This window comes from Phyllobates terribilis, unplaced genomic scaffold (assembly GCF_046119375.1).
Source record: "Phyllobates terribilis strain yellow unplaced genomic scaffold, ASM4611937v1 Scaffold_3__8_contigs__length_932513732, whole genome shotgun sequence".
Taxonomy (NCBI): Eukaryota; Metazoa; Chordata; class Amphibia; order Anura; family Dendrobatidae; genus Phyllobates; species Phyllobates terribilis.
The window spans coordinates 756668031-756688083 of NW_027362763.1; the positions used below are offsets into that span (position 1 = coordinate 756668031).

At 44.9% G+C, this 20053-nt stretch overlaps 1 protein-coding gene across 8 annotated transcripts in view; it reads left to right on the top strand.

The window, feature by feature from the left end:
* KIF16B (kinesin family member 16B) overlaps positions 1 to 20053 on the top strand; it is a 454357-nt gene that overhangs the window by 258524 nt on the left and 175780 nt on the right. For 7 of the 8 annotated variants that reach the window (XM_073672199.1, XM_073672197.1, XM_073672201.1 and 4 more), the window contains 2 exons: positions 15748 to 15830; positions 18111 to 18199. In XM_073672199.1, the coding sequence (XP_073528300.1) occupies positions 15748 to 15830; positions 18111 to 18199 (172 nt within the window). Of the gene's footprint in view, positions 1 to 11786; positions 11852 to 15747; positions 15831 to 18110; positions 18200 to 20053 lie in introns of those variants that run through there. The other variant, XM_073672200.1, reaches the window with a different exon arrangement.

Consider the following 20053-nt stretch of genomic DNA (forward strand, 5'->3'; position numbering starts at 1 on the left):
CAGCTCCTCAGAAGATTTTTTTTATTTTTGTCCCTCCCCTGGTGGATCTGCGTACCCCCTAAGGCGGTCCCCGCAGAACTCTGCCGGCCCCGGGGAATACAGGGCTCTTCCTGACGGAGACGCAAACCGCGCCTGTGGGGTCCCTGCGCGCTCCGCCGTGGGGGAAGCTAAGGGCCATGGCGCCACACATCCCTGGGGGTCCCTGTGGCGCTCAGCTGGGTAAGTGCTCAGTATGTATGAGTCCTTCAGCGGCTGCTGCGGCAGCCGCTGTTGCTTTAATCAATGCGGTGACTGCTGTTTTTTTATCCGCAGGTGGAATCCCTGCAGTGATGTGTCAGACGAGCGGGAGCGGAGGACGGAGAAGCCGCGCGCTTTTTTGAACGGCGGCGGGGGGCGTGGCCTCGCGTCCCCTCGGCTGCATGTCTTTCGCGGGCAGGAAGAGCTCTAAGCGTGCGCCGGAGCGGTTCCCACCCCTTCCTCTTCCGGCTTCTTCATGCGCGGTGGCCATACCACGCGGCGTCCTCCTGCTCCTAGCTCGTCTCTCATCATTCCGGATGGTCCACTTCAAAAAAAGACTGGGAAGAGCAGTCACCGCGGCCAGCTGGGTGAGTCGCTTCTGTCTTTAAGGCAGAAGGTTCCTCTCTCACCTCCGCAGCACGGGGCACCTCTTTGCAACCCTGTTAAGGTAGTCAGACTGTGCTGTACCTGCCGCTGTTACCTCTCAGCTGAGGTATTTCTGGGGCTCGCACACCTCTTTTAAAAAAAGCAGAAGTTGTCCGCAGTCTGCAGCATTAACCCCTCGAAGGCAGTTAACCCTTAAATCCTGCTCTGTCGGGCAGCTGGGGTAGCTTTCTCTCCTAGAGGAGCTCTAACCCTTCAGCTTTTGGTTTCCCCTGGGAAGAACAGGCTGTGGTACGGGATCACTCTGTCCTAGTTACTGACCACACCTGTTAAGGGGTTATTCGGCCTTACAAAATTCTGTGTGAGGGCATGTCGAATCAGGGTCCAGAAGGCGCAGACCGCCTCCCAGGTCCGCTTCAGGATCTGTCTCGCGTATCTGACACGCAGGAGTCCTCGACGGCGTCAAGTTTAACGCTGGTCGGGGGGCTCAGTGATGTTAAAGTGGAGGCGCTCACTCTCGCTCCATTGATAGCCTGTCTGGCCTTCTAGGTCATTGGGTATCAGCTAAATCCCAACAGACTTCTCGTGGCAAGAAGCGCCACAGGCCGGTACTGTCCCCTCCGCACAGCGAGACGGAGGCCTCAGAAACTCCGACAATCTCTGCTACGGAGATCTCCGATTCTGACGAAGAGGATCGGCAGGGTCGCTCTGCTTCGTTTGTGGGCCGCGTTGATGCCTTTATTGTGGCTATGAAAGAGGCGTTACAGTTGCCTGAGGAGGGATCGAGACGCCCTGGTAAGTCGGCCCAGCAGTTTCAGGAGTCGCGTCGGACTCGGTCGACTCTGCCATCGCTCGATGAGCTTAGCGAGGCGGTGGAGAAAGAACGCCTGTGTCCGGATAAGCGTTTTCAGGGGACCCGGATTTTTGATGCTCTGTACCCCTGTTCCACGGAGACGGTCGCTAATTGGGTTCCCTCTCCTGAGGTGGATGTTCCTTTATCTCAGCTGAGCAAATCGTCTCTGCTTCCTGTTAAAGGGAAGGCGAGTCTGCAGGATCCGCTAGACAGAAAGACAGAGTTAGCGGCGAAATCCATCTACGAGGCCGCGGGTCATGGATTCCGAGCGTCCTTAGGAGCCATGTGTGCTGGTGAGGCGTCTCTACGGTGGTTGGATCAGCTACGGACGGCGTGGCAAGATGGGACCCAGTTATCTGAGGTAGAAAGGCTCATCCAGTTGTTGGAAGAGGCGGCCCGATATGGCAGAGACGCAGTTCTGGATACTACTTCGGTTCTGTCCAGAGCGCAATCCTCGGCCGTCACAGTCAGAAGAGCGCTGTGGCTTAAGCAGTGGACTGGAGACTCTGTATCCAAGCAAGGTTTGCGGAGTCTGGCGTACAAGGGCGGTCAGCTTTTTGGTTCTGACCTCACGGAGCTGATTGCTAAGGCCAAAGCAAAGGTTACGGCTTTGCCGCAGCGGAGAGCAGCGGCGTCTACGTCTGGCAAGTCTAGTGTCGGTGGTGGTCGTCGGTCCTTTCGGCCCAGGGGACGGTTCGGTCAGCCCTCTTGGGGGTCGGGTCGTCCCTCGTCTTCCGGAAAGAAGACCTATCAAAAATCCCGTACTCCCTGGAAACAGAATTTCCGTCAAGACAAATGGGAAGCTGACGGGAAGCTGACAAAAAGCCCGCTAAGGCGGACTGACGCCAGGTGCTCACCCGAGGGTTCCCGGGTGGGGGGTCGTCTGCTCCAATTCGAGTCGACTTGGGCATCCCACGTATCGGACGCCTGGGTGACGCGGGTTATGTCGGCAGGCTATTTCATAGAGTTTCACTCTCGACCCCCAGACAGGTTTTGCCAGTCTCGCATCCCGTCCGAGTCCAAGCTGGCAGCTGCTCTGCTGCGGGAGGTCGATTCTCTTCTGCAGAACGGCGTAGTGGTTACGGTTCCACCGGAGGACCGGGGAAGGGGGTTTTACTCCAACCTCTTTGTGGTTCCCAAAAAGGAGGACAAGTTTCGCCCCATTCTGGATCTCAAAGAGTTGAATCTTCATGTCCGGACCCGGAAGTTCCGCATGGAATCTCTTCGCTCTGTTGTGGCGGCCCTGTCACAGTACGATTTTTTGGTGTCCCCATTGGAAGGGCCCACCAGAGCTTCCTGCGTTTTGCCATAGGTCAGGCCCATTATCAGTTTGTGGCCCTGCCATTTGGGTTGGCCTCGGCGCCCAGGGTTTTTACAAAAATTCTGGCGCCACTTATGGCGATTCTCCGAAGACAAGGGGTTACGATTCTTCCCTACCTGGACGACCTGTTGATAGTGTCATCCACAGCGGAGGAGGCGGTGACAGCTCGTGATCTATCCCTTCAGCACCTGGAAGACTTCGGGTGGCTGGTCAATTGGAAGAAGTAATCTCTGGAGCCGTCACAGTCAATCCTGTTCCTGGGAATGCATTTCCACACGGTACGGGCAGTGGTGTTCCTGCCTCCGGACAAACAAGCGAACCTTCGTCACCAGGTTCAAGCCATGAGGTCGACGACGGCAATGTCCCTTCGAAGGTGTATGCGCCTTCTGGGTCTGATGGTGGCGACAATGGAGGCAGTACCGTTTGCTCAATTTCATTCCAGGGGTCTCCAAGATCTCATTCTGACCCGTTGGGATCGATCGCCGGCTTCGCTGGATCGCAGTGTCATTATCTCCCGCAGGGTGCGAGAGTCTCTCGGATGGTGGTTACGTCCGTGGTGTTATCCCTGGGGAAATCTTTCCTCCTTCCACGGTGGTCGGTCATAACCACCGATGCCAGCCTGACGGGCTGGGGGGGAGTTTGGAATGATCTCTGGATTCAGGGAGTCTGGTCGTCAGAAGAGTCTTCTCTACCGATCAATATCCTGGAGTTGAGGGCGATTTTTCTCTGCCTCCGCCATTGGACGGTCCCTTTGAGCGGTCTGCCAGTCAGAGTTCAGACGGACAATGCGACAGCGGTCGCATATATCAACCATCAAGGCGGGACGAGGAGTTCCAGACTCATGATGGAGGTCTCTCGGATCATGTTATGGGCCGAGTCCAGGGTTCCAGTCATCTCCGCGATTCACATTCCAGGAGTGCGGAATATCACAGCGGATTTTCTCAGTCGCGAGCAAGTGGATCCGGGAGAATGTAGTCTTCATCCGGAAGTGTTTGCACTGCTGTGCTCCCGTTGGGGAACTCCCCAAGTGGATTTGATGGCATCCAGGCTGAACGCCAGGATTCCGACGTTCATGTCCAGGTACAAGGACCCGGAGGCCTTGGTGGTGGATTCTCTAGTAGCCCCGTGGGACCAGTTCGAGCTGATCTACGTATTTCCACCGGTATCTTTACTACCTCTGGTGATCAGACGGATAAAACTCGAGCGAATCTCGGCAATTTTGGTGGCGCCAGATTGGCCGAGGAGGGCGTGGTTTTCAACGCTGGTGTCGCTTCTGGCAGCACCTCCGTTTCCACTACCTCTTCGCCCGGACTTCTTAACCCAGGGACCCATTCGTCATCCGGACCTGAAGTCTCTTCGTTTGACGGCGTGGCTCTTGAGACCGAAATCTTGACCCGTCAAGGGTTTTCAGCCGAGGTCATTGCCACTCTGCGAGCGGCCAGAGGGCCTGCTATGACTAGGGTTTATCACAAAACTTGGGAGGCCTTCTTTTCGTGGTGTTCTGGATCTTCAAGAAACCCGAGGGTTTTTTCCATTCCCAACTTATTGGCCTTCCTGCAATATGGATTGGACAAGGGTCTGGCAGTCAGTACCTTGCGGGGTCCGGTATCTGCTCTATCCTTGCTTTTTCGGAAAGCTATTGCCTCGCGCAGGGATGTGCGTTCCTTTTTTCGCGGGGTAACACGTCAGTTTCCGCCTCGGAAGAAATTTGTGGCTCCTTGGCGGCTTAATCTAGTCTTGGAGGCTCTTCAACACAGACCCTTTGAGCCTATGGATTCTGTTACTCTTTTTTTTGCTTTCTTGGAAGGTGGCCTTTCTGGTGGCGGTCACCTCTTGAGAAGGGTTTCTGAATTGGCGGCACTTTCTTGCTCGCCCCCTTTTCTGGAATTCCACTCGGATCGTGTGGTGCTTTGCACCCGTTGTGACTTTCTGCCTAAAGTGGTGTCACGTTTCCATGTTAATCAGGACATCGTGTTGCCCTCACTCTGTCCAGAACCGAGGAATTCAAAGGAGCGGGCCTTGCACTCGTTGGATTTAGTGCGGGCTTTGAAGTTTTATCTTTCAATCACGCAAGGGTTTCGGAAGTCGGACTCTCTTTTTGTGATTCCTGCTGGTCGTCGGCGTGGTCAGCGGGCGTCCAAGGACACTATAGCTCGGTGGATACGGTCGGCTATCCTAGAGGCGTACCGGCTCAGAGGCGAGCCTTGCCCTATTAAGGTTCGAGCTCACTCCACTAGAGCTGTGGGGTCGTCGTGGGCCTTTCACCAAGGGGCCTCGGCAGATCAACTCTGCCGGGCAGCTACCTGGAGTTCCGTTCACACTTTTACAAAATTTTATAAGGTGGACGTCAGTGCTTCTGCTGATGCGGCCCTAGGACGTAGGGTCCTGCAGGCTGCGGTGATTTAGGTTATCTCTTTAACTTGAGTTTAGCGCTGGTTGCGCGTTTATCTAAGTTGTTGGGGTGTTGGCGATTCTGCCACTTTTTCCCACCCTTAAATTCTGGACTGCTTTGGGATGTCCCACTAGTAATGATTCTGTGTCTCCCTTCCTTCCCTTCTGCTGCTGAAAGACGGATTTTGGTAAGTCCTTACCTGTAAAATCCTTTTCAGCGAAGGAAGGAAGGGAGACACAGCACCCTCCCATGGCAGAAGTTTATTATTGTTTTCAGATGCGGCGCGACCCCTCTCTGATGGCGGTTATCTGGGTTGGGGTTGGCGCGCAAAGGCTCTGTTGCAGCATTGCCAGCTCATCGCAGTTGTCAGGTCCAGTGAGTAGTACCTGGGACTATGTGATTTCTTCTGTTATATGCATAACCTGTTCTCTCGTTTTTTCTGAGTTTTCAGAATAGGTTGTGTTGCTCCGCTGGTGTTATCTGCTCTTCCTTAGCTTGTGTACGGACTGGAGAATCATGGTAGTAGGAGGAGACTATATACTGGAGGGGCCGGTCGTCACTTTTTATAAATCTGAGGTGAACTATCCTGTGGGGCTCCGCCTACCCACTAGTAATGATTCTGTGTCTGTCTTCCTTCCTTCGCTGAAAAGGATTTTACAGGTAAGGACTTGCCAAAATCCGTCTTTAATAGTGATGAGCGCAAGTGCTCGTTACTCGAGTTTGCCGAGGGTGCTCGGGTATGCACCAAGTATTGCGGGTACTCGAGTGACATGTTCGAGTCCCTGTGCCCGCGTGTTTCATGGCGGCTAGACATTCACAGCACACGTGCGGATTACCTGACATGCGCCTGCAATCCCTGCATGTTTTGTGTCTAACAGCCGCGAAACATGCAGGAACAGGGACTCGAACATGTCACTCGAGCATCCGTGATATTTTTTGCAAACTCGTGAAACATGTAGGAACAGGGACGCGAACATGTCACTTAAGCACATGCGATACTCTGTGCATAGCCGAGCACCCTAGGCATACTCAAGTAACGAGCACTTACGCTCATCACTAATCTTTAACTCTGTGTGCATGCTCACGTAGGCAGAGACCTATCAATCCATAGCAGCGGGTGGGGAGAAGCCACCAGAGACCCGCCTGTCCGACTAGTCTACAGCACGGCTTGTGGATCAGATGTTTTAGCTGTCAGGTTCACTTTAAAGATGCTTGACCTCTAATAATACATTTTGGCTCTAAGTTAGAAAATGAACTCTACGCTTGCTATGGGTAGAGCATTTTTTGCTTTTTACGGAATCAGAATATTGCAGATCGATCGTAAAGGTAGGCCATCAGTATTAAATTGGCATGAGTGTAACTCCTGGCACATCTGCAGTTTGAACGGCCCATGGAGCTTATGAGAGTTTGGGGCTACGTCTGCCTGCACATTGCCTACTTAGCAGTGCAGCCTGTTGCAGTGTTGTCCCATTCAGTACCCTACATCGCTAAAACTATGTAGATAATGTGTAGGTGGAGGGAATAATATACATGCTGAAAAGGCTTAATCACTTGTGCACTGCCGTCTCTTCAAATATCCAGAATCTGATCCTCACCAATGTCATATTGATGACCTCTTCCTTCAATAGGCCATAAATAATCTGATCCTGGGAAGCCCCTTTAATAAATCTGTCCTAAAAGAACCCCACTCTTCTGATACCACAACCCCTTTCACATAACTTTCTACTTTTTTGGCAAAGAAAAGCAAAAAAAAGAAACTCTCGAACATTTTTAGGCATTTTATAATGACCTTTTTTCCCCAGTTTGTCAAGAACTGGTGCAAATTAATGTAGGCCTAAGTGTCTTTTCAAAGGTGAATGCAATGATACGCTTGGATTGTTAAAATACAAGACTACTCTGCGTTACCTCATCTGACTTTGAGCAATCCAGTATTGATGAAAATAGAAGAACAGGGACTTCAAAGAGCATTGTGTTGACTAGAAGGTGCTGAGCTGGATACATATTAGCTGAGGCGTAACGTATACTTTTTGTTGCACAACAGTGATCCCAATCCCTTTTTTGGGTGACTTTATCATGTTGTTTCTTTGTTATCTCTGCTTCTGTTTTAGTAATTTTAAAGGGGTATTCACGTTTTGTACATTGATAGCTTACCCATAGAATGTATCATAAATGTTTAATGCATGCTAGTTCTACCAACAGAACCAAATCAATCTCAAGAAAGGAGCCCTGACGAGTGCCAGTGTCGGCGGAGAGGTGGTCGGAATTCCTATTCATTTGTAAGGGAATTCCGGCCACCTCTCCACTGAAGTAGCGTGCAATGGGGCCCTGTTCTCCAGATAGATGCGTGTTTTATTGTTGGGGCACATACCTACTATACATTTATGTCCTATTGTAAGGAGTTGTCATAAATATACAGTACGGACCAAAAGTTTGGACACACCTTCTCATTTAAAGATTTTTCTGTATTTTCATGACTTTGAAAATTGTACATTCACACTGAAGGCATCAAAACTATGAATTAACACATGTGGAATTATATATTTAACAAAAAAGTGTGAGACAACTGAAAATATGTCTTATATTCTAGGTTCTTCAAAGTAGCCACCTTTTGCTTTGATGACTGCTTTGCACACTCTTGGCATTCTCTTGATGAGTTTCAAGAGGTAGTCACTGGAAATGGTTTTCACTTCACATTTGTGCCCTGTCAGGTTTAATAAGTGGGATTTCTTGCCTTATAAATGGGGTTGGGACCATCAGTTGTGTTGTGCAGAAGTCAGGTGGATACACAGCTGATAGTCCTACTGAATAGACTGTTAGAATTTGTATTATGGCAAGAAAAAAGCAGTTAAGTAAAGAAAAACGAGTGGCCATCATTACTTTAGGAAATGAAGGTCAGTCAGTTAAAATAATTGGGCAAACTTTGAATGTGTCCCCAAGTGCAGTTGCAAAAACCATCAAGCGCTACAAAGAAACTGGCTCACATGAGGACCGCCCCAGGAAAGGAAGACCAAGAGTCACCTCTGCTTCTGAGGATAAGTTTATCCGAGTCACCAGCCTCAGAAATTGCAGGTTAACAGCAGCTCGGATCAGAGACCAGGTCAATGCTACACAGAGTTCTAGCAGCAGACACATCTCTACAACAACTGTTAAGAGGAGACTTTGTGCAGCAGGCCTTCATGGTAAAATAGCTGCTAGGAAACCACTGCTAAGGACAGGCAACGAGCAGAAGAGACTTGTTTGGGCTAAAGAACACAAGGAATGGACATTAGACCAGTGGAAATCTGTGCTTTGGTCTGATGAGTCCAAATTTGAGATCTTTGGTTCCAACCACCGTGTCTTTGTGCGACGCAGAAAAGGTGAATGGATGGACTCTACATGCCTGGTTCCCACCGTGAAGCATGGATGAGGAGGTGTGATGGTGTGGGGGTGCTTTGCTGGTGACACTGTTGGGGATTTATTCAAAATTGAAGGCATACTGAACCAGCATGGCTACCACAGCATCTTGCAGCGGAATGCTATTCTATCCGGTTTGCGTTTAGTTGGACCATCAATTATTTTTCAACAGGACAATGACCCCAAACACACCTCCAGGCTGTGTAAGGGCTATTTGACCAAGAAGGAGAGTGATGGGGTGCTACGCCAGATGACCTGGCCTCCACAGTCACCAGAACAGAACCCAATCGAGATGGTTTTGGGTGAGCTGGACCGCAGAGTGAAGGCAAAAGGGCCAACAAGTGCTAAGCATCTCTGGGAACTTCTTCAAGATTGTTGGAAGACCATTTCCGGTGACTACCTCTTGAAGCTCATCAAGAGAATGCCAAGAGTGTGCAAAGCAGTCATCAAAGCAAAAGGTGGCTACTTTGAAGAACCTAGAATATAAGACATATTTTCAGTTGTTTCACACTTTTTTGTTAAGTATATAATTCTACTTGTGTTAATTCATAGTTTTGATGCCTTCAGTGTGAATGTACAATTTTCAAAGTAATGAAAATACAGAAAAATGTTTAAATGAGAAGGTGTGTCCAAACTTTTGGTCTGTACTGTATGAGATGGGAATAGAACCACAAAATTTGCTCAGGTAGTGGCTCACTTTGACGTCATGGCTGTGCGGTGCCCTTTAAGCTAATTAGATATTTTTCTGTGCCGCTACCCCCTCATAATTCATAGCAGTTATTTGGTTTACCACTGCACCCATCACTAGAGAATGGTAGCCGGCAGGTATAGACCAATCAGAATAGATTGTAGATGAAAAATTGTGCCCAAATCCAGACAAAAACCCCACAGTGGTCAGATGATCCCTTGGATAATAGTGCTCCCAGTAATAAAGAAAAATAATAAGGGCAGATTATCATACGAACGATGCTAGTGACGAAGTACAGGTACATAGAAGCACTTGAGGAACTGCAATACAAGACACAGCCCTTGGTCGAGAGTTACTTGTTCTGAGGAAAAAGCAGACCTTTAAAACTGTAGCGGGACTAGATCTTCCGGAGAATTATTTTGACGGCAAACACATAGTGGTTTTCATACTATGCAGTAAGACGTTGTTTGGGATGTTAGGATACTTTATCATCAGATAAGGAATTAAATAGGTTTTCCTATAAACTACATTTATAAGTGATACATAGGATAGATGATATTTGAATGATCCTTTGGATCAGTTGTTGAGATCCCAACTGATTCTGAAAATGTGGAGTAGTGAAGTCCCTAATGTGAATGAAGGGCTACTGAGCATGTACGACCACTGGTCGATTAACTGTCAATATCTCCTGTAGAGAGTTAATAAACATTTAGTGAAGCAGTGGTCGCACATGCTCTGTAACGTTTTATTTACACAAGGGACTTTGTGGTTCCTATTCTCAGGATCAGTGCAGACCATCATAATATGTTCTATCCGTGATTAAAAATTGTGTGAATACTTTTGTAACATGTAACTTCTATTACTGTTTCCGAGTGTAGTATGTATGTTCACATGTATTTTTTTTTTTTTTTTTTTTTGCTGCAGGCAAAACCTGCTTTCTTGGCAGTAAAAAAGCAACCTCAAAAAAGTATATTTTCGTTGAGTTTTTGCTACTTTTTTTGCTGCTTTTTTTTTTACTGCGTTTTTGTCAGGGTACATTTGTTTCTTGTGCATGCTGATAAAGTTTAATATAGAAAAAAATAACCTAATTCAACTTCCCCAGGTTTTGGCACCAAAAAGGCATCAAAACCTGATACCTGCGTTTTTGCACTTACCCATTGCTTTCAATGAGTGAAAAACGCAACAAAAACGCTGAAAGTGACATGCTGAATTTTGCAAAAACGCCGCTCTTTGACAAAACAGTCATGAAAAAAAAACAAGCTGTGAGCATGAGATTTCTGAAATCTCATAGACTTTGCTAGTACTGTAAAACGCAGCTGAAAAGTTGCATAAAAAAAACACGCTGCAAAAACGCAACGTGTTAACATAGCCAAAGTGTTGTGCAAGTAATCACATACTGGACACGAAGGGCTCATGCAGACGTCCGTGGATCTCTGTCCAATTATGGATCGTAATGCATGGACTGGCCATAGATCTCCTGACCGGAGCATGGCAGATACATATATGCCTCTGAGACTGTCATGCTCTGATCGCAAGCCCCACAGCCGGTCCGTAATCTGACAGAGATCTACGGATGTCTGCATGAGCTCCATTTCTCCAGCGGTGACACTCTATTCTCTGAGCACATCATTTACATTTTACTGTCTAAAAGTAATCTGTGCATCTGATGAAGGTCGGGGATCTGAGCGAAACGCTATCCATTAAACTGTGGATTGCACGTGTAAACAAAGCATAATAATTCATTTGCAGCTTCCTAAGAATGCCAGGTTCTTCAATGCTGTTATATGAGCCTTTCGAGAGGCACGCTGGGCGGTACATTTGCCAAGACAACTGTTTGGCATCCAGTGAATATTTAGCACGGGTTATATTAAGAGCAGCCCGCTTGCGTCCTTTTTACTCTTTTTCGTCATATCAGGAGGTGTACGATGCCTGCACAACCCCATTATGTCAACGTTTTTATAAGGACCAAGCCTTTAGGATTTTCGCCTGTTTTCTTCAGTTTAGTATGGCAGCACATATTGGCAGGGAATAGTTTTTATGTGTAAGAACTGAATGCATTGTCAAGGCTTACTAAATTAAAATGAACTGCGGCATGAGGCAGCGGAGAATACGAAAGAAATGAGCTATAGTACATACATAACCATTGTGCTTAACCTTCCGCCTAGTTCATCAATTTACCATCTGTTTTGTTATTATCGCACATATCTCAGATGACTGAACTGATCAAAGTGATGTGGAAATATTTAAACTCTGCAAAATGGCCCCGTGATCGAGCTCTGTATTATACAGAGCATTTAATGTAACACATGGCTTTGCAAGAACAGAGACCCATCTCATAAATAGTCTCCGCAACTTTAATGCAAGGTTAATAATCAGGTTATTTTTCTCCCTTAAGGGACTTATTTAATTGTTTTATTCCAGTAGCCGTCATGCGCTCATTTGTAATTCTGATCTGGCCCCTACGGCATTTTCTTTCTATCTTACAAGTCTTTTTAATATGACACTTAGCTGAACTGATATAACGACTTTGTAGGAGCATTGGAAGCTGCGGAGAGCTAAACTTGCACCTCCCCGGGCTTTGCAGTGAGTAATTGGCAGATGGCTGATTATAAATTTTCAGTTGTGGCAAGATTGGGAACATAAAAGATCAACAAGTGTGGATGAATTTACATGAAGGCTCAAATGATTCCTCAAAAATTGATCGGGCTACGTCAAAAAGTGCTTAAAAATATACACAGTCACGTGACTGTAATGTGATTAGCTTCCAAACTGCAGAACACAAAATTGCATTTTATTCTATTACATTTTTCTTCCTGAGTTCGGAGTCATGTTGTAATATAAAATCAAACTTTTATTGCTGCATCATTGGACGTGTATTAACTGCACAGCCTCCGTTTCTAGGTTGAAATTCCGATGTACATGGTCTCTTGCAGAGATAAAATTCATTTGTACTTGTCTTACAGTTTAGATATTTTTTTATCATAACTTATAGAAATGTCATGTTTGCTTTCATTCTTGAAATATCTTAGCACCTTAAAGGGAATCCGTCAGCAGGTTTTTGCTATGTAATCTGTCAGCAGCCTGATATAGGGACACAGACCCCGATTCCAGTGATGTAGACTTCATAATTTTAAAGAAGTAGGCCACAAAGCACACTCCAGGCAAGGAAGTGTTTTTTTATTAATTTGTTTTTATTTGGGTGGGCAGATCATCACATGTTTTTCTTGTTGTCCGTCCCTCTGAAATTACATCTTAGTGACATTGGCTGTATGTTCAATTAATTGGTATTGCATGATGGATAAGTAGCTTTCTGTATTAATTAGCATTGAGGACACCAAGAAATGGGCTAATTTCAGGGCTGTAGATGCAGTGGTCGCCAAGGAAATTTACTGCAGCAGATGAAAGACACATCATACTTCCCTTTGACATCAGAAGATGTCTAGCAGTGCCATCAGCTCAGAGCTGGCAGCAACCAGTGACGCCCAGCTATTTCCATCTACTGTTTTGAGAAGTCTGGCAAGCCAAGCAGATGCTGTGCCCAGCGAACCTGAGACACTGACATATTGTGCTAGCTTCATATATGGTATATAATGTTTGCTGTATTTGAAAAAAGGAGAACCATGAGTCATACTAATATATTATAAAAATTACATAATTTGTTTTATTTAAATAAAATTGAACATACTTCATAATAGGAGCAAAGAAGAAAGCGGGGCAATAAAAGTAGAATACATTTCACAACAATAGAAGCAAGAACCCCAGAAAGGAGACCGGACACACCTAGAACCACATATATGATAATAATAATAATGCTATATATAGCCGTATGTGCAATACAGGGTATAATACACCAACCGCAGCAACCTCATTATGAGCATGAAAAAATGGAGATTTATATAATTATAATCATACACTTAGTGTCACTCTGTTGTATGTAACCTCTCCATAGCCACAACAGCTCTTAAAAGAATAAGTTAAGGTATGCAGGTGTATGTCTGTGATAAATACCCATAATGTGGTGGTTGGTAGTCCAGGCACCCAGTCCCCAACGCGCGTTTCACTTTTGGTAGCTTCCTCGAGGGGCTTTTGCTGTATTTATTTGGAATCTTTTGGCTTTACATTTTTTGATACACATACATTTATCCTTTTCTTTCACGATTTGTGTCTATTTGAACTTAGGGTGGTGAATTTAGGGCGATCTTTAAACATTAGGGTGCCAATCTCCGTTGCAAGGTAGGGTGAGTAACAGGGACGACTAGTGTTTTGATAGGTGTGTTTTAGATACCCTGCTAGTACCATCTCATTAACCATGATTCTATATCTTAATACCCCTATGAGTCCATTTGTTTTAAGATATGTGAGTCCTGCATGCTTTTATTATATTAAAAAAAGTTATTTTTAGGTGTCTACTTCTTTGTTGGTTTACAAGTTAATGAGGCCCCGTCTTTTATTTACTAGCTGGTTGTTGTTACAGACGGATTTGTGCAAGTCTACATCCACATCTGTGGTTAGTTCTCCAAGATGTTTAGAACAATCTCCCTGCTGTGTTTCTTCAAAAACTGTGTGCAGTGTATCTAGAACTGACCTGGGAAAAGTGCGGGACATGTCTGGCTGTCCTGCTGTTCCAATCCGGCCCACAGACCAATATATCCGAAAGTCCCACAGCCCACACCATGCGACTGCCCTTCCCCGCCCGGCACCCTAATTTCACTGATGTCTGCATCCTCTAGATGCAAATAGCGGTGAATACATTGGTGCAGGATGAAGCCGACCTCCTCCTTCCACCATTGATCATGTGTGACTGAGACAGCAGACACTATTATGTCAATACATCACGTTTGCTGTGTGGAGCATCCGTGCGCACTACAAAGACCGGAGCAGATCACTGAGAGAATGGGTGAATGTGTTTATTTTTTATGTAGTGTGTGTATGTGTGTGGGGGTTTGAGTGTTTAGGAGGGATATGTGACGGCTCATACTTTATATAGGGGGGGTGTCGGCATACTTAATTGTGATCAATATTAAGTGATACAATTAATAATATAAAATAGTAATTATAATTAATATTAATATTGAGCTGAATTAATTTCAGCCTATTGGTTCAGCCTATTGGTTCAGTCACGGTCTCTCATATGGCCCCTTGGGAAAATTAACTGCCCACCCCTGATCTAGAAGAATTGATGCTGTTTTGGAGGCAAAAGCCGGTCAGGCTAAGTGCCCACGATGCAGAAATGCTGCATCTTTTTTCCGCTTCTCCCTGGCATTTCTGCATGCGGGTTATCCAGCGCTTTTCCGAGCGATTTTAGCATCACTTGGAAAAGTGCTTGACAACTTGGTCACACTATATAAATCCATTCAGACGGCATAGATTTATATAGTGTCACCAAGTAATAGTTTAAAAAAAAGAATAAGAATGGTAAAAAATAAAGATTATACTTACCTACCGATGGCCTCCGGTGTTTTCTCCGCTGCGTCCGGTGTGTTGTATGGGTTGCGGTGGTGTGAAAGGACCTGCCATGACGTCATTGAGTCATGTGACAGATCACGCGACCGCCGACGTCAGCGGTCACGTGACCTGTCACATGACTAAATGACGCCATGGCAGGTCCTCACACCACCGTGACCCATACAACAGACCGGACGCAGCGGAGAAAACACCGGAGGCCATCGGTAGGTAAGTATAATCTTTATTTTTTATTTTAAATTCTTTTTTTTAACAGGTACTATGGTACCCAGGCCTGGATGAGAGTCTCCTCTTCTCCAAACCCGGGTACCATCCGCACATAGAAATGCATAATATCCGTATGTGCAAATGTGCTGACACTTATAAAATGCGATTCAATGCAAGTCAATGGCGGCAATTACGCTGCGTGTCCGCAAAACTAATGGACATACTGCGGATTATCATTCGGGAACATGGGGCACGTATTACCAAGCGTTTTTTAAGCATTTTCGCTGCAGAAATTCCACGACAAAAACGCTTGAAAAATGCATAGTGGGCACGCAGCCTCACTCCAAATATTGATTTGATTTAGATTTCTGTTTTGTTCATTCACTTAACATTTTGTTAATTGCTAAAAATAAACTATTAGCACGTCTATTTTTGAAAGCATTCTTAATAAGCAGTATTTTTCCACACCTATCTAAAACTTTTGCACAGTACTGTACATTCATATATGTGTATATTAGTGTGATGGAATTTTGTACAATTACAAAGCCCATATACCTGTATCAAATGTGTTTGAGGTGATAGACAAACCTTTAAATCCCTGTTGCACTTTCCAGGATATAATAAAATACTTTAAGGTATATCTGGGCTGTGGGAAGGATGCCTTAAAAAGTTTGATAATATTACACAGAGCAGTGTGTGAAACTTATTTCAGTTTTTATTCAGTATTGAAATTATCTTTTCATTATTTAGTGGATCTAATAACCTCTTTTGAATACTGTATGTAAAATCATTTTGGTTTGTATTTCAAGGTGCGGTTATTCTCTTGGGAAGGACCAACATGTTCCGCTTTAATCATCCAAAGGAAGCCGCGAAGTTAAGAGAAAAAAGGAAGGTAAGAAAAAAAAAAAAAGGTAATTCATATATTTTCAAGATAAGTAGGCGGTTTTGTGTGATTGTTTCAGATGACGCTCCTAGTGTTCTGGTTGCAGCCTTTGATTTACATAAGTAATAAATTCAGTCGTGGCATGTGGATTGATCAGGGCTGTGGAGTCGGAGTTGGAGCCCATTTTGGTGGAGCGGAGTCGGTATAAAATGGACCAATTCAGAGTCCTAAAATATATAATAAATTAGGTACAGTAGTTCAATGCAGTTTATGGGGAATATTTTTTCATAAGAATTTGGGAAAGTTATGAGATGTCCTATGCCTGATCTAAGGGTCTAGACTTTTAGCTGAGATGAATCTGTGCTGCAGTAAATTTATCACTTAAACATGAGCCATGAATGAGGGAGTCTTGGAGTTGGTATCATGGAAATTGAGGAGTCTGAGGTTTTTCTTACCTACTCCACAGCCCTGTAATTAATACAAGTTAATCGACATAAGTCACATATGAAGCCACCATAACGGTGACCATCAATCTACTCTACTCTACTTAAATCAGGAAAAATCCGCCATTTTACTATGCATAGACAGCTCCTATAAGATTATACATAGAATGCAGATTACCAAAGAAATCTCTATGTTGGTAAATTGTGAATGTATCTATGAACAGTGGTGTAGACTCTAAGGCTATGTGCCCACGTTGCGGACCTGAAGCATATTTTTTACGCTTCTCCCTGGCGGGAAAATCGCATGCGGATATTACATGCGGTTTTCCCGCCAGGTAGAAGCGTTTGTGAGGCGTCTTTGCATGCATTTCCGCATGCGGGTTATCAAGCACTTCTCCAAGCATCACTTGGAAAAGTGCAACTTGTTCAGAATGGTAAAAAATAAAAAAATAAACTTTATACTCACCTTCTGATGCATTCTCTGCCCCGTCCGGAGTCTTGAGCGGCTCACGCTGTTGTGTGCAGGACCTGCGGTGACGTCATTGAGTCATGTGGTGGGTCACATGACTCAATGACGTGGCAGGTCCTTCAGACAACAGCGCGACGGAGGGAAAACATCAGAAGATAAGTATAAACTTTATTTTATTCTTTTTTTTACAGGTTCTTTGGTACCCAGGTCTGGAGGAGAGTCTCCTCTCCTCCAGACTTGGGTACCATCCGCACATTGATTCCGCAGCGCTTCCGCAAAATTAATGAACATGCTGCGGATTTTTGACTGCAGCATATACGCTGCGGAAAAATCCGCAGCATGGGCATTGACATTGCGGAATGCCATTGGGGACCATGGGGTGCGGATCTACATGCGTTTTTCAAGCGTTTACGCTGCGGAAATTCCGCAGCATATACGCTTGAAAAACGCTACGTGGGCACACAGCCTAAGGGACGCATGCAGATGTCTGTGGATCTCTGTCCGATCACAGACTGCAATGCACGGACTGGCCGCGGGTATCCCGACCGGAGCATGACCGCTTCATATATTTCTATGTGGCTGTACTGGGAAACGGAGTATGCAAATTGCCTCTTCAGAGAGGAAGAATGCTTGAACTCTAGGGCCACCTTATTGGAAGTAGCAATCCTAAAAGTCAATATTGAGCCTTCAGTGAGCCTTGTCACATGACTTGGGATAAAACCGTATCTGCAAATTGGGATTCTGATTTGGCTTTTATCCCAAGTCATATGACAAGGATCCCTGAAGGGTCAATATTTACTTTTAAAATTGCTACTTCCAATAGGTGGCGCTAGAGTTCAAGTCCTCTTCCTCACTGAAGAGACAATTTGCATATTCATCATGATTTGAAAACCAATTGGGAAGTGACCTAACTGATTCTGTGTACCCCCCCTTCCCCTCTGGTCGACTTCTCCCATTTGATTGACAGGTCTCTCCCTATGCACTTTCTTTTTTCATAGTCATTTTTAGTGTAAAAAAAAAAAAAAGGAAAGGAGGATATCCATGATCAGTTCACATCTTTGGACAGAATGAATGTGTGCGTTACAAAAGCAACCCATTGTGTAAAGTTCAGGTTATTATAACTAAAGGAAGTAGGCCAAAAAGCACACCCACGCTCTTCTGGAGAAACTGCAGGAAAATTAATCACTTGCTGGAAGGTAGATATGTGCATTATAGTTCATATTTGGAGAACCCTTCCAATTGAGAGTTTGTTCGGAATGGATAACTCCATATATTATGATGTCTGATTTCAAAGACGACGTACAATGCAATAGAATTTTTTTTTAAATAAAGTAACTTTTTAATAGTATTGCCCGTAACACATATTTTGTTCCACAGAGCGGTTTGCTTTCCTCGTTTAGTTTGTCCATGACTGATCTTTCAAAATCATGTGAAAATCTGTCAGCGGTTATGCTCTACAATCCCGGGTAAGTAAGGAAAACCGTGCCACTAACTGCTTATAATACAGCACTGCAGTGAAAAATCACCTTCTTTACTGCACCTGATGCGACGTTTCAGCTAATACTGCCTTTCTCCAGCATTTATATATTTATTATACTAATGTATATTTCTAATAGAAAGCTGTTGTTGAAATTAGATCTGTCACAAGACCTTTTTTTTATATAACTGACTTTTTGTAGATTTTTTTTTTTTATTTATTTTTATTACTACTGTTTTTCCTTTTCAGTATAGACCTAAGCCTATATAACAGTGTGGAGGCAGAGCTGAGACATCCCTCATTCATTAGCAAGATGGATGTTCAGTATAAATACATTATAGGGGTTGTACCAAGTTAATAAATTCTCCCCCATCAATATGATACTGCTTTCCTTGTTGATTTGTAAGGGTCTGACCTCTGGGACTCCCACTTATCCCAAGACCAGAACTGTGAAGAGTCCCAATGGAGTGGATTGGAGGTTGGGCAGGTGCCAGTGTCTGAGCTATTCATTTCTAGTACAGCTCTTGACTATATCCATAGAGAATGAATGGTGTGGTAGTGTGCATGCTTGACTGACAGTCCAAAGCCCAGTTCTCAATAGCTCCAGATCCTACGGATACTTGGTACATCCCCTTTAAACAATAGTATAATTTGGTTACATTTTTATGTTTTTAACATTTCTGCATAGACTCTAGATTTTGATAAATCTTTCAAATATCATTATTTCATAGATCTATTAAAGGGAATCGGTTAGCAAGTGTTTGCTATTCAATCTGAGAGCAGCACAATATTGGGCAAGTGAGCCCTATTCCAAGGATGTGTCACTTATTAGGGTGTGTGCTTTAGTGACAATACAATCAGTGCTTTATCAGAAGGAGATCATCACTGCCTGAGTAGGTTTCGGGTGCACAGCAGTCCAGCTCATCTGTGTAACCCCGCCCCCACCCCTGATTGGCAGTTTGCTGACTATGTACAGTGTACACAAGAAGCTGCTAATCAGGGGTGTGTGGGCGGGGTTACACACTGCTCAGCATTATGAACTCTACTACATATACAGCCGATAAAACAGGGATTCTATTAAAACTGCACCAAGCAGTACAGTAAGTGACAAATTGCTGTAGTCAGGCTCTCTTGCCCTATATGATGCTGCTCTCAGATTACATAGCAATAACCTGGTTACAGATTCCATTTAATGCTTCATTATTTACCAACTGGACTGTGTCCTTCACTACATTATGTATTAGTTTGTCGTAATTATAGAAGGGGGAGATGCTCTGGAAATTGCTATTGATTTATTAGACTGCCTCTCTACCAGTGGCACCTAGCGATTTTGTCATGTAGTTGGACAATGCTACCTGTGATTTGCGTTTCCCCTTGCCTTGCAATATCCAGCATTTCATGACTTCAGTGAGCTGCACGCAAATATATTACAAGTATTGTAATGTTAAAGGGCCCTGCAATCATTATAGTATATATCTTGGCCCAGAAGTAGCGCAGGGGCTCAGTGGTTAGCACTGTTGCTTTGCAGCGCTGGGTCCTGGGTTCAAAACCCACCAAGGATAAACATCTGCAAGGATTTTGTATGTTCTCCCCGTGTTTGCGTGGGTTTCCTCCCACACTCCAAAGACATAGTGATAGAGAATGTAGATTGTGAGCCCCAATGGGGACTGTGCCGATGATGTCTGTAAAGCGCTGTGGAATTAATGGTGCTAAATGAGTAAAATAAGAAATAACTAGTTCCAATGTTTTCAGTGAAAGTTTATCAGAGCACATATATCACTGACAACAATTGGCAGGAACGATTCTTTTAAAATCAGAAAGGGAAAAGGGCAACAGTATCAAA